General features: G+C 38.9%; 1 protein-coding gene across 2 annotated transcripts; it reads right to left on the reverse strand.

The window, feature by feature from the left end:
• Window positions 1-6,383: 6,383 nt before the first annotated feature.
• On the reverse strand, window positions 6,384-9,941 carry eif4ebp3l (eukaryotic translation initiation factor 4E binding protein 3, like). 2 transcript variants are annotated; one of them, XM_042074974.1, is made up of 3 exons: window positions 9,561-9,941; window positions 7,091-7,264; window positions 6,384-6,951 (listed from the first exon to the last, which is right to left on the reverse strand). In XM_042074974.1, exons 1-3 carry the CDS (start codon window positions 9,685-9,687, stop codon window positions 6,920-6,922), a joined length of 333 nt encoding a protein of 110 aa, XP_041930908.1. In that variant the 5' UTR covers window positions 9,688-9,941; the 3' UTR covers window positions 6,384-6,919. The 2 variants fall into 2 exon arrangements, with proteins under 2 accessions (XP_041930908.1, XP_041930909.1); XM_042074975.1 differs by having other exon boundaries at window positions 6,384-6,948; window positions 9,561-9,938.
• Window positions 9,942-14,773: the final 4,832 nt, after the last annotated feature.

Consider the following 14,773-nt stretch of genomic DNA (forward strand, 5'->3'; position numbering starts at 1 on the left):
GGTTTCACCAATTGGTAGGGATAGACAAGTTGCCTACCGATTTCTAGTAGCGAGACATTAGGGACAGTATCTGCTATGTGTAGCTCAACACAGGCTAGTTCAATGACAAATCTCCTCTTCTTTCCAATGGTAATAGAACATTTACAACAAACTTAAAATTTCCATGGAAGCTACCTTCAAATGGCCTTGCAAAACATTTATCTGGTTGTGAACACTCAATGACCTGTGACATGTGTTGTTTCCACAACAAACTGACTCATCCACCAATAGCCCTCTGGGATCCCATTAGCTGCAAGAAGGACACCAAACACATAAAAATACCTAGTTGAACAATAATGGTGGCCACTCCCTCTGTCTAGCTATTCTCATTCTAAGTTCACACCCGACACCAGAAGCTGGTATTTGTTACACCTTACAAAAGGAGACCACAGGTGTGATGTGAAAACTTAATGCATTTTCAACACATAGCTAAGCCTAATTGACTTTTATAGGGCACTTCCATTAAATATTAAAGGATTAACATTGTGTTTAAACATATGCTTATAAGTAAGCATCTTTTACATCTTAACAAGTCTTATCTTTTCCTTCATTGGTTAACATTATTTCTTCTTTTGCCTACATAGACAACACATAGGCTAATTTTACCTTATTGACTACATAGCCTATAGGCTAGTATCCAAAGCTTAGGTCCACATCTGTTAAATATTTTAGAGACAGCTAACGACAGCAAGTGGAACCCAGTTGTGTTGATATGAATTAGTTAAATACATGAATAATAATAATAATAAGAAGAAGAAGGAGGACAATAATGGCCTAATATATGTGACGTAGACTATGTAGCCTTGGCCTGTAGCCTACATCTCAGGTTTGCCTGCGCACTTATCACCGGTGACAGAATAAAAAAATATATACCCTAGATCTAATTACTCGGCGTTGTAATCACATGATCTTGAACTAATATAACACAATGGGCTATTGAGGAACCATCATGCCTCCAGAGAAATAACACGACAACTAAGAGTAGTGTCACTTTCAGTCAAACATTAAACCATGAGTATTGATCTCTACCCCATGTAGGATGGGAGACAGCCATAGCCTAGGAAATTAGATGTGCGCATTTATGAAGCCCAAGACCCGATGACAGGGAATGATAAGAATTACGAACAGGCTCGTTTTGAATAAATATCACTTACCTCAAGAAGAAAAAACTCCAAAAACACTTCACCACACACGCAATGAGGGATCAGACTGATTTCACTTTATCGCTTTCGGTGGTAGCCTACGTCGAAAGGGAGCATAGATCGCAACTGATGTTGCAGCGGAGTGATGTCATTGCAGACGTAACTGGCACCTAGCGGTAGGCTACATTACATGATGACCAATGTTCATGAGTCATCCGGTAGAAGCCTGACCCCAAGCGGATTGAGGACATAATCAATTTTAATGCAGATCAACGTCATCACATTTGTCACAAAAAAAGCATTGATCACACACTTGTTCCGCACAGAACAAACAAACAAACAAACATAGGCTATCAAAATTGCCAATAAGTAGCCATAAGGTAATGTGAAATATGTGAAACATTGCTGGCACTAATCGACATCTTTTCCTGGCAATGATGTACAAGAAGACCTCACATTGCCTTATCCCACCAGCTTGTATAGCTGTAACACAGTTCCATGCGATTCCACTTCCTTTTGGCTACTAAAGGATCCGGTTTCATTCTGTGGAAAGTTTAAACTTATAATTGACACAAAAACACTGCACTGAATCGTCCCCTTAGAATTATAAGGTTCTATCTGACATTTTTGTCATAATTGAGTTATTTACATTTTCTTATTCTGTGACACCCTAAGAAGATGAGGTGCGGTGTTTCTTGTAGTTGTATGCATTTTTGGACATTATATCTAAAGAGGTTTGTTCCACTTAGCAGTATAACTCTATGGAATTCTAAGACTTTGAAACTCAATATCTCAGAACTACTCTGAACGTAGATAGAACCCTATAATTCTAAGGGGACGGAATCTCATTGTAGGTTGAATCATGATTAGTCAGGGCAAGTTTACTAAGTGTATGTTAAAGGTACAGTCAGGGATTTGCAGGAAGTTACATTTGTTTGTGTTTATGTATATATATATATATATATATATATATATATATATATATATATATAGATTTATTAGCGGACACTTTTGTGTATATTATTATTATTATTATTATTATTATTATTATTATTATTATTATTATTAAACAAAACCATATTAAGTTATTGTACTGAGAATCCTGTCATAAATGAGATTATTTCAGATACACTTTATTACGGTATCATTACGTTGCTCTTGTAGACTCTGAATTGATCAACTTTGTTCAGAATTAGAGAAATATACGACAAAAGTAAGTGTGCCCTGTGCAATATACTTGGCTATCAAATGATTCAAAATTGCATTCAAAAGTTGACCGTGTTTCCTCTAATTAACAAACAAAAAAACAAATACTATAGAAAGACTATATTTAAAATACAGGGCTAAAAAATTAAACATGTATTTGGGATCTACAAATGGGAACACAGAACATACCAAACGGCTAAGAAGTCTTACAAGCTTACATGAGTACCTCACAAGATCTACCAGCAGATGTCAGTCTAAACTCAGAAAGCAGGATTTTAGTTCATCTCATCAGTATAAGCATCAAACAGTCAGGTTGCATGACCTTTATTTGGTAATTTGATTACAGTCAGATATCAAATTAATTGCTCATGGAATTCTGACGTGCAAATAAATCTACACATAGACCGTTTAAATATAAAATCATGTAATAATTATATTAAATGTGGGTAAGTGTCAATATTATGCAATAAATGATATTACACTATTTTCAACACATTGTCAGAGGACATATGACACATTTATAGCTTTTGCTGCACTTGAATTGACTGTTTTTTTTTTTTTTTTCAGGACTGTCTCTATGTGATCACTTATACTGTATGTGCTTTACCCAGGGCAAATTCCCCTGCTCTATGCCTCAGTTCACAAAGGAGTTATTTTAAACAACCCATGAGGCACATGGTCTGAGTCCTACAGTGGCCCTGCAACCCTCCCCCACTCCCACTCATATATTTCATGCATAGTACATGTCCATCCACCCAACTCAACAGCTGCCCCAGCCAGGGGAGGGGACATGACTGAACTCATCTCACTCATGTGAAACAGTGTTTATTCAGTCACCATGCCAGCACAGGCCTGTCCAGTGATACACACCAGGGCACCAAAATAGTCCATGGCAGGCGGACAAAGTTAGGAAATATTTTGTCTGCATTAAAGGTCAGAATATTCACTTCAGCAGAGATCAATGGAGCAAAGTCACAGCAGATACATTTCCATTCATTACCTCTGACACTAGACAAGTTTTGACATACATCACTGTTCAATAGTAGTGGAAAGTTTTCAACATTGTAAACTAGGCTTGATTTTAATGGGATGTTTGCAGCTATGTAGGCTAGGCCACATGCACATACAATGACCCACCTCTCTGCAGCTGTCACTCCTCAGTTGCATATTATGCTATCTAGATATATGTTATCGAGCCCAAACATAAAGGCACATTTATTAGAAAATGTAATTATGTATCTGCTAATGACAACAGATAAAGTATCAGACAGTTATGGCTTAAATGTGGCCAGCAAGAAAAACCTTTCTTCAGACACTAGTCTGTTTATTTCTGTTTTGAGAAATGCTATTGCTAATGTGAGAGTGGCCATTTTGTTTGCATTCTTACATCTGTTTCTCTTGTTGACAGCTCATGATTTATACCATGAGAGTGGACTAAATCTCCTCCCCAGCATCAGCCAGATTTAGCTTACAGACACCTACATCACTTATGCACAGATGGTGACGTGACTGTCAGCCAAAAAACAGTGGAAATGTTTGGCTAAGAGGACAAATATAGGTTTAATGGAATTCAGTCATGAATGATTTGAGTCTGCAGTCTCTACATGAATCTCTATATGTCTATATGATGGCCTATCCAGTAAACTCTAAACAGAGTATAAACATGCATGTTAATTGTTGTTTTTCTGTCAGAGAAAACTGATTGACATGAAACCCATGCATTTTGAAAGTTGAGACTGCTTTTTGTATAAAGCAATCATGTGGAATAAGCCATCATTTAGTTTGTATATAGTATGCTGAAATGGGTGAAAGGATGAAGTGTTTTGAAAAACTGAGCTTAGTTTGGGATATGCATGAAGCCACTTGTACAGAAAACTGGGCCAGGTGCCCCAAGCCCTAAAGCAAGCAGACATCACACAATGCAGGTCTTACAGGTGTCATTTTGGGAAAATATCAAACACATGTGGATTTACATATCATTACAAGAACAGCTATACTCTTGTGCATAGTGCTTTGCTTGCAACCTTTGGTATGAAAAAATATATATTGACTGAAGAGATGTCATATTCTATTTACAAGAGAAGCAGCATGTCATAATCTCCAAAATAGGAGTCATGCCACAGAAACCGTTCATTATTATTATTATTATTATTATTATTATTATTATTGTTATATTAATATAATAATAATAATAATAATAATAATAATAATAATAATAATAATAATAATAATAATAAATAATAATAATAATAATAATAATATGTTAATGTGACAAGGGGACGTACCAGGCTTTTCAAATTTGACTGTTTCCTTCCCTGGTGGTAAAGAAAATGGTCATATGGTTTCTATCATGTTGCCCTGATTTATTAGTTTCCTTCCCTTGTCTGCAATCTAGCAATATACCTTGATTTCTAAAGATATTGGCCAATCAGAGTGAAGCCAATTAAGCATGTAAAATCTAATATCAAATAAAAAGCTAAATCTGCTATTTCTTTTCTCATAGGTTTTTTGGAGCCTGCATCATGACAAAATGAGTCAAGGCATTTCTCCAATAATAAATGTTGCAGAGTTTACAGAAGCATATCAGGGAATGTTATAAAATAACTCAAATGTATAGTATGACTCATTTAAAGTCTCATAATGTTGCTGTTGTAATATAATGACTGTTCCCTTCTCTACTCTTAATGACCATAGAAAGTAGTCAATATAAAAAGAGTTCAATATGAAAACTCATTATTTTAACTGTTGATATTTTATATTGTTGTCATTATTGATATTGTTGTTATTGTTACTATTAGTATCATGCTTGTAGGCTTTTCAACTGTAGTTGAAACTACTTTTAACTAATGTAGTGTTCTTATACTGTAAGTCACTTTGGACAAACACTTCTGCCAATAACCATAACCAAACATAATTACCTTTGGACAAACTCCAAATGACTGAAGGACTGTTTTGTTTACTGAGGATCATCTCCAGACTTCTTTCTGCTATTCCTGTGAACTTTTGACTGCTGAGACAGCTGTCTCTGCTGACCCACTTTGCCCAACAGTATCACCTACTATCACATTATCAGGGGAGCCTAGAAGTGACTTTGCAGCTCAAATGAACCCTTTCAAAGACAGCTGCTGGTTTAAAGATCATACGGGGCTTCGTACTCCCACTGACCTTTGAAAAAAGACTCAGCTATTTTTTTATATTACAGTGTTGGTGTGCATTAGACACAGCAATGGCACAGCATAAGGAATAAAATAGCAAAATAATTACCTCTGACAATATGAAAAGTTCAGACCAGCAAGTACAAACTCTACAACTTTTTTGCTGTCTGACATGTATGTATTGTATCATGTATAATCCATATTTCAGTGCTTACATCATAGATGCTGTTACACAACAGTTAGAATTAAGTAATGTCGGCTTGAAGACTAAATGTGGGTATTCAACTTTACAAATATCTGTATATTACATTTCAGCAATGAAAGCATAATCTCTCCACTGAAAGGTATGCATAGCTTCTGAAAACAGATTTGTGGCCAATTTAAGGATTCAGCACACTAGAACTGTCCTGCTTCTGCTTACTTAGGGATTCAGCACACTAGAACTGTCCTGCTTCTGCTTACTTTCATGTGACATAATAAGCAAATTGTTGTTGTTTTTTCACACTATAGTACAGGACTGCAATGCATCAAGTTTGCATAACTTTACACCCTCACACTAATCTCTGTTATAGTACAGATAAGATAAGCAGGAGATACAGCAGTGCTGTATGCATATGACAAACAAACATGGCTGTGCCATGCACTAAACTAGGTCATACAGAGTCATTTTAGTGAGTAATTTTGTAGTTAAGGCAGGACTTTACAGTGAGTGTAAAATACTTGAAATGCTAAACCATTCCAATGCCTTACACAAGCAGAGCTCAAGCTGCTTCAATCACCAGGTACCGGAGTCATGAATGGCCATATGCGACTATGATGGAGTAAATGACAAGACATGCTGTACAATACAATTGTTACATTTTTTATTCAAAGCTTTTGAATGTCTTTTTTCACATCCGCATGGGACAAGTATCCAAAAACGCAAACAAAAGTGGAGAGTTTTTCCTCCTGTTGAACATTCACCATGTGTGATGCATCAAAAAAAAAATTCAGATGGACAACCTTGCGTAAAAATTAACAGCAATGCTGTTGGTTTATAAACCCCCTAACCTACCCCCTTAAACCCTCAAAAACAACACCCTATCATTTTAATGTATTATTTTACATTGTTCATCTTGGAAAAGAAATATACAAAGTATGTACATTAAAAAAACATATGACAGCCGCTTTCACCAGTTGCTCACTGCTGCAGCATTTTAACATGCCTGTAGCCATCATATTCTTCTCAGTCAACGCCAACAATCAGCGGCAGAAAAAGAGGTGCTCGCACACACAGGGTTATGTATCCCTTTCTGCATAAAAATGCCTGCTGATCCAAAGGGATCCCAAAAGGCATCACACCAAAAGACGCCCACCATAGGAGGCCAGAAAGGGAGCTCACATATCCATCTCAAACTGGCTGTCATCTTCTGTCAAAGAACATCCATAGAAAAAGCACAGACAAAAAATTAATTAGGGAGGGTTGTTATGTTACGTATTTCAAAAACACATCAACTACAATTTGAGAAGGTTAACAGATTGTTGCCTAGTTCTGGAAACGTAGTTTACCTGCCAGATCCTTCTCCTCCTCCAACTCTTCTTTGAGATCCTGGAGTTTGGAGAGAGGGTGCAGGGAGGGCATGGTTACTCCTGGAATTTGAGGCAGGCAGCATGGCGGGGTGCGAGCAATTGGAGAGTTTCTGCAGTCGAGCAAGAACTTCCTGTCATATATGATGCGTGTACCTACAGAAGGAGCCAGAATGATGTGAGAAGGATACCAATGGATAATAACTATGTCACCCATCTTACATGTCTCAATATTATGCAATGACCATGGTGCAACAGTGTTTCCCATACATTGAATTATTTGTGGCGGGCCACCACAATATCAACATTGACCACCACACAATGATTTTCCAGGTTGTACTAAACTGTGCTTAAATCTGGTTAGCATCATAACCACGCTGCGCTAATGTATTAAAAACTGTTGCATTCAAGTTAATTCTGCAAACCTACCACCAGAAATAGAATTCAATTCTGTGGGAAACACTGAATAATATAGGAAGTCAGTTATTAGGTAATTAAAATTAAAATGTCTGACATCAAAATATAGTTAAACCATGCTAACAGTTAAACATAGAAAAAGGGATTTCCCCAAATAACAACCAGTTAGGGGGAAATCACAAGTCTGACAGAAATGATATTTTTATAAATTTCCCTGCTTTTAGATCAATTACTGGAATAAGTACAGTATTAGTACAAGTTTAAAAACAGGCTTGGAACACCTGCAGCAATTTAGCTCTCAGAAACTCTATGCACATGAAAATGTTGTTAACCTTGGGTGTGTGTGTGTGTGTGTGTGTGTGGGGGGGGGGGTTGTTGTGGAAAGGTTTATTAGTTACGAACATAAGCATACTTCAGTGTCTGTACATTCCATGTCAATTTGGACTGGATGTTTCTCAGCTTTCACAAGCGGATAGGGTAGCATAAGGTTCAGAGCTTGCTGTGAGGTTTGATCTAAACTTGGGAGTGGTTTGAACTTTGAGTGGCAATGCGAACCATACAGTGCACATAAGTTCCCGACGACTAGCAGAAAAACATGTTATGCAACGCAGCCTATTTTGTGCAGTGTGTCCTGAACAAAGGGGAGTGGGGGAGAGGAGGGAGGGACAGAAACACATGGGCTGAATTCTGGATGAAGAGCAGCAGGCCACAGCACATGCACATGAAGGGTGGCTGGCCAGAAATGGACCTACAGTAGACTAGCTACACCTACAATACCTGAGGTTTTGCCTTGTCTTTACTGGCTCTGATGTGCACAAAGCACCAGCAACAACATTAACTCCATTTTCTCTTCAGACATAAGACTCAAGTCCATGCATGAGCTACTACAGTTGATACAGGTGAATGAAACATAGTGCTAATCTCATGACACTACAAACTTTCACCAGTATTTCAAATGTGAATCCCAGACACGTGTCGTCTCTTCAAGATTATTCCAACATACTGCAACCCTCCCCCCCCCTTTTTCTGAGCCATACAGTTCTTAGAAGGGAGGCGCGGGGGCGTCCTCTCCAAAGCATAGCTCCTGTTGGCTGGGACAGAATGTTCTCCGTCATTCCTAAAATGCAGAGCAACAGCAGCTGGGTCCACTAGGGGCGTGCCCCAAGACACCCTTTCCTACCCTGACCACAACCAACTGCCTCCAGTGGAGGTGGAGAAACAGGGAGCAACTGACTGCAGATAAGGTCTCTATGGCCCTTGTTGACAGATCAGGTTTTGTTTTCTATCAACAGACTGTGGTATGCTGCACTGCATCTCCACAACCCCCCTTTGTCTACTGAGAGACAAACAAGAGATGATGTAAGCACACTTTCTTTCAATTATATCGGGGGTCATATATTTTACAAAACATATTTTTACGATAGTGTGTAAAAATGTTGCGCTGCACTCTTCTCAGCCCCTGTAAATAAACTGCAATGCCACAGCAATCCACAAGGGAGATTGCTCAGAAGAGTGAACACAGCGCGCAACTCGTGCTACCATGAGGCCTCTATGTTTGTCACGTCCAATAATTGCATCATGTTTTACAGTAGCCTACATGGCAACAAAAACAAAGCACACGTTTGTCACGAAATTAGTCTCCTGTAATTGCTCATTTCTGTCTAAACATGAGTGTAACTGGAACTGGAAATAGATTCAGACTAATTTTTTGTACAGAATTTTTTGTACATTAATGTTAATACTTCATTCAAGTGCAGATGTTAAAGAAATAACAGGTGAGACACACAAAGGCAGTAGGCCTACGTGCATTCGCAAGGTAGAAAGTATCACGTCAGCTGAGCACAATGTTATGATGAAACATATCAAATCTGTTTAATAAGAAACGTTGATAGAACAAACGGGGTGTGGGGGAGAAGTTATAGCCTACCGAGTCTGGTGGTGTCTGTGCTGCAGATTCTAAGTAAAACACTAACGTTAGGTCCTTCAGTTTTACATATACCCCAAATGAGAAAGATTTAACTGCAACTGAACTTACCTCCAGGGGTGGTGGAGAAGAGGGTCCCTCCGGGCGTCTGGCTGTAGCAATCGGGCAACTGGGACCAATCCTTCAGTTGCAAGACACGGGTAGGAATGGGGCAGCTTTTGCTTTGTGTGGTCGACATCGTTGTAGTTTTCCCGTCGAAGCAATTGATTCAGACTACAGTTACACACTGATCCGTTATTTTACACTGAGAACAACACGTAAGGCTACAAAGTTGCACCAAAGTAACAAGAACTTTGCAAAAGCGTGCGAGCACCGCTGGGATTGTTGATTAGCTAAGAGCCTCTTGGGGGCAGGTCTTCAGGCTTTGTCTTCACCTCTGGACTTCAGTCGGAGTGAGCCTGTACGGCCATGTGCGAATGTATTTAATGTCTACAGGAGTCGCTACGTGACTCGAGTCATGTGATAAATTGTGCTGTTGCAACCAGGTTGCCTCCCGCTGGCCACGTGGGCAAAGGTATGTGCCCGTCAGTCACAAAACAGCGTGGACTGGTGGATACAATTTGTTATGGGTTACAAACAATCGGTATATTTTTGAGAGAAAAAAACTATAACCTACATTCTAGCTTTACAGAAAAAGTAGGCTATACATTTTTTTTTAAATAGTAAGGTAGCAACAGGGCCGGTTCTAGCCTACTATATTTGGGTAGGCATGGTCGAAATGTTAGGTGGTTCAAAATGTACATAAACACAAACATTTAAGTCATACTACTAACTGCCAGAAATGGGCAGTATTTCTGATAGGCTACATGTGTTTAACACACGTATTTACAATACAAAATAGTATTTATCATTTTTTGTTGAAGAAAATGGCTTCGTATTTTGTATCAAAATACTTTATAGATGTACTTCCCCCCCTATTTTGAGTTTTTCCTCGAAATTGCACACCGCCTACTTATGGCACTGTTGCCACATACTTTGACGAACTATGTGTGTGTCTCTCTGTGTGATGAACTATCAGAGAGTGGCAAAGGGTAGAATGATAGGCGGTTCTTATAGGCGGTTATGTACATCTCTAGAAATGACCACATTCTGCCCTCTTGGTCACTTGTATTGTCTTGAAAACACCACTGAGGCCCACTACCAGGTCTTGTGAATCTGTATCTCAAAGTAGATCCCTATAGGATGAAGTATGACAGTGTGGGACCCATTTTTGTGTGGCCATACACATGCGTTTTGCTTTGGAGACTCCAAAAGGACCTTTGGTTACCCAAAACACATACTGACAAAAAAAAAACTCTTCCTATACAAGAACCCCTTTATGTAGAACCATGATCTTGGTGTCAAATGAAAGGTTACACTCTGTGTCATGTTGCTTGTAACTGGAGTGCTTTGCAGTGGCTGTGCCATGAGTCCAGAGAAGCATTATCTGACATGAAACTCTTACTTTTGCTCCTACGCCTTTGAGATTTCCATGAAAAAAGGACAAACAAGGTAATGCAGTGAACATTTGTATTATAAAATGAAACAAAGGTAAAAAAAATAGTAAATATTATAAATATAAAAGGTAAAAAATGAAATGCAGTGCAAAAATTCAAAAAATAACAATACCCTGGTAAACGAAACATCAAATGATTCACATTCAATGCAATACAAATTTATTTGTGTTGGCAACCACGGTCAACAAAATGGAGCGTGTTATGAACAACTGAAATAGTTCTAATATTGTGTACTGTGCAGAGATACGCTGAGGGCCAGGAGTCCTCATAGGGCGAAACGTGGGCTGTGGTGGTATGGTGTCCAGGATGTCCGTCCTAAGCCATGGTTCTGCGTCTCCACTCTCCTGTCTGCTGCGGGAGCACCTTCTTCCCCTGCCTTGGCCTCTCCCTCTTCCTCTGCCTCTCCCCCTGCTTCTTGCAGCACCCTTTCCTCTTCTTGTGCCACTGGTCTCGGCCACCGGCTCCTCTTCCTCAGACACAGGATCCTCAGCTCTTGTTTTTTTGCTTGGCGGGGCCCAGTCTTCATCGCGGTCACTGAAACAATTGTACAGGTGGAAGTTAGACTCAGACCCACTAAAGTATATGAAAACTAGGGCTGTAACGATACACCAACCTTACGATTCGGTTTGTATCACGATTTTTGACCCACAGTTCGATACGAATCTCGATTTTTATTTATTTATTTATTTATTTATTATTATTATTTTTTTTTTGGGGGGGGCTAGACATTTTATTAAAAAACATTTTAATAGCCTCCTTAGAACACAAGAGGATTACAATATAATATATCTATTATTTTATATCCTGATATAAAAATATTTTTCTGAATGACTGATATTTATGACAGCACACTTTATGCAGATTAGCCTATAGCCTAGGCCTACTATTTTTTATTACAACTCTACCTCTTTAATTCTGCTGTCTGGTTGAAGCCTGGAAATATTGTAAACAAAGTAACATAGTTGGCTAGCTTAGCCTATCATAGTCTACTGATTGGACTGTTCAGTTTCCCCATGTGTGTTTAAGTTTCAAGGTAATACTTGTTCTCCTTGGGACAGGCCCTTTTGGGAAACGTTGGTATTGAGATGATCAGTCAACTTCAATGCAAGAGTTTTAAACAAATATGTGCAGCATGCTAATGATGCTAAGCGGATTTAATAGTAATTTAGCTAGTCGTCTATGCGTCCTTGCTTTCACGATTGTGAATGTTCTTCGTGGTGGTTTGTGAATTGTGAATTGTGAATACTTCGGTGGTGGTGTTCCAACGATAAATCCGAACCATTTCTTCCTCAACTCATGTTTCTAAGGCAAGACATGCAACATTGATGTGTTATTGCCACAAATAACACAGGCACGATTTGTTTCCGCCATGTTAGCAACTTGCTGTTAACTCCTACTAGCTGCAGAGAGACAATCCCCTAGCCGCAAAATCTTCCAGTCTTCCTGTAGGCGGTCACAAGCCAAGGTGGGCGAGGCCATGAATAATCATTTTCCCTTCGGCCTCATTGGGAAGGGCTCTTTCTGATTCGCTTGTTTTTCCGTGTATTTTCTTTCATTGGCTAATGCGGGCAATGGGGGTAGAAGATCATTTTCACGTACAGCATGCATATGCAACTTGGAGTGAGCTATAGTATTTCGAAAGTAACAAGTATTAAACGGTTTCTCAGTGAATGAGACCTTTAAGTCGCGCGTGTTCATTGAGCAGGAGAGGGAGGGAGAGTGAGAGGGAGGGAGCGCGAGAGAGAGCGGGGCAAGGAGAGGGGGTTTACTTCTATACTGTTTGGTAAAGTTGCACACATAGTCTACAATGAAAGCAAGGAGAGGTATGAAATTATTATTTATTTATTTATTTGTTTTTGGACAACGTAGGCTACCGATAAGTAGTAGTATGTAGTAGTAAGCGGGAGTTGTGGGTTGCTTTTGCGGCCGCCTAAGCTGCAAAGCACTGCGTGAAACACTAGAAAGGGTGTGTCGCGATTCTGCCTTTTCACACCGCGACACAGTATCGTGGATATGAATATCACGATTTCGGTTTTGAATCGTATATCGTTACAGACCTAATGAAAACCCTTCCCAACAACTTATACAAATGATATAAATGTGTGTACTCAGGTCACACCTCCCCCTGCACTCTCTTTTACACACACACACACACACACACACACACACACACACACACAGGGGCGGAGCTTGAGGGGGTGCGGGCCCGGGACATGTATGTTTTTGACACATGACACTGCTTTTGCCACCTTAGTTCCCAGGTGGTCCAGAGTTAGTGGATGCCTAATTATGCTGGGTGCAAAATCATCAGATGCTCCTCTCAGAGTAACCTCTTTGTGAACAAAAGTTATTTAAAGTGTTTTCTGCATAAGACATGTCCTTTTTAACCATCTCTTCTATATCCCTCGCAACACTTTCCAAGGCCGCCATATCTAACAGGTAGCCTATTTTTACCAAGTTAGCCTAAGACTATGATGCGAGCTTCTGGGTAGCCTACTCATATTAGCCTAGGAGCTAAGACTAGGCTTCATTGAATAATGACCATCGAAATTTAAGACTAATTTCGATATTTGTATTTTGATGTTTTGAAACCGATTAGGAAAACGGAGAACGACTTGATTCTCGTTTTTCGATTTTGTATTTTAAAACAGAAATCAAATAATCCCTCGTTTTTTGTTTTGTTAATTTTCATTTCCGAAACGGAAATCGATTGGCCAGAAGATCCACTGACCCCGGAGGAGCTAAGATCATGCAAACGGTTTCTTTTCACTCATTTTCATCAGAGTGGGACGTATTAGGCTGTTGCCCCAGTCAGGACGAGTTATGACTCACGGTTGCTGAAAAGTTTTGAAATTTACTTTGATGATTTAGTAGCCTAGGTGTAAAATATTGAATAAAATGTTCAGCTGTATGACTGGCTTTATTTTAACTCTCATATTGAACTTCACGACGTGCAAATTTACAAAATTGGATCAACGATATTGTCTCCTACAGACGTCAATGAGAGAACACTTACACTTAGCCTACATGATTTTGGTTTCAATTTTCTAATTGGAGTAAGTCTTTGTGACAACACGTCATGATACATTTGATAATGTTTGATTGTTGTTTTGGTATGAAGCATCTTTTACGTAGCCTAATGAATGCGCTCTAGAAAGTGAAAGTAGGCCTAGCCTAAGGCCTATGCGCTGTGTGTCTTAGTGTTAATTTTGTCACCTATTTTTAATTTAGTCTTAGTCTTGTGACGAAATGTCCTTTTTAGTCTTTGTCATATTTAGTCATTCAAATATCATTTTTGTTAGTCAAGTTTTAGTTGACTAAAAGTCTCGTCATTTTAGTCTAGTTTTAGTCAAAAGAAAACTAAAGGTATCTTAGTCTTAGTCAGTTTTAGTCAACACATTTTAGTCTTTTTTTTATAACAAATTATTTCTGATTACCATTTGAGTCAAATAGTGTTTCACACATCTCAATTTTCCAACAATATTGTGTGTCCACAGGGCTACTCGTCTGTTATAATTACTCATTCTGATTTTTTGTCAGTCAGTATGTTTACATGCACAGGTAAGTCGAGCTACAGTTATAGCTCGGCTGGGATTTGACCATAGACAGTAAAAGATTTGACTGGACCACTGTCATATTCGTAGACCAGTGTTTCTCAAAGTGTGGTCCGGGGATCACTGGTGGTCTGCAAGCTATCCCAAGTAGTCCACGAGCAGACGTGCTAAAATATAATATAGATGAGTTGTTTGCAATATTGAACCAACTTGT

Source organism: Alosa sapidissima, chromosome 20 (genome assembly GCF_018492685.1).
Source record: "Alosa sapidissima isolate fAloSap1 chromosome 20, fAloSap1.pri, whole genome shotgun sequence".
NCBI lineage: Eukaryota > Metazoa > Chordata > Actinopteri > Clupeiformes > Clupeidae > Alosa > Alosa sapidissima.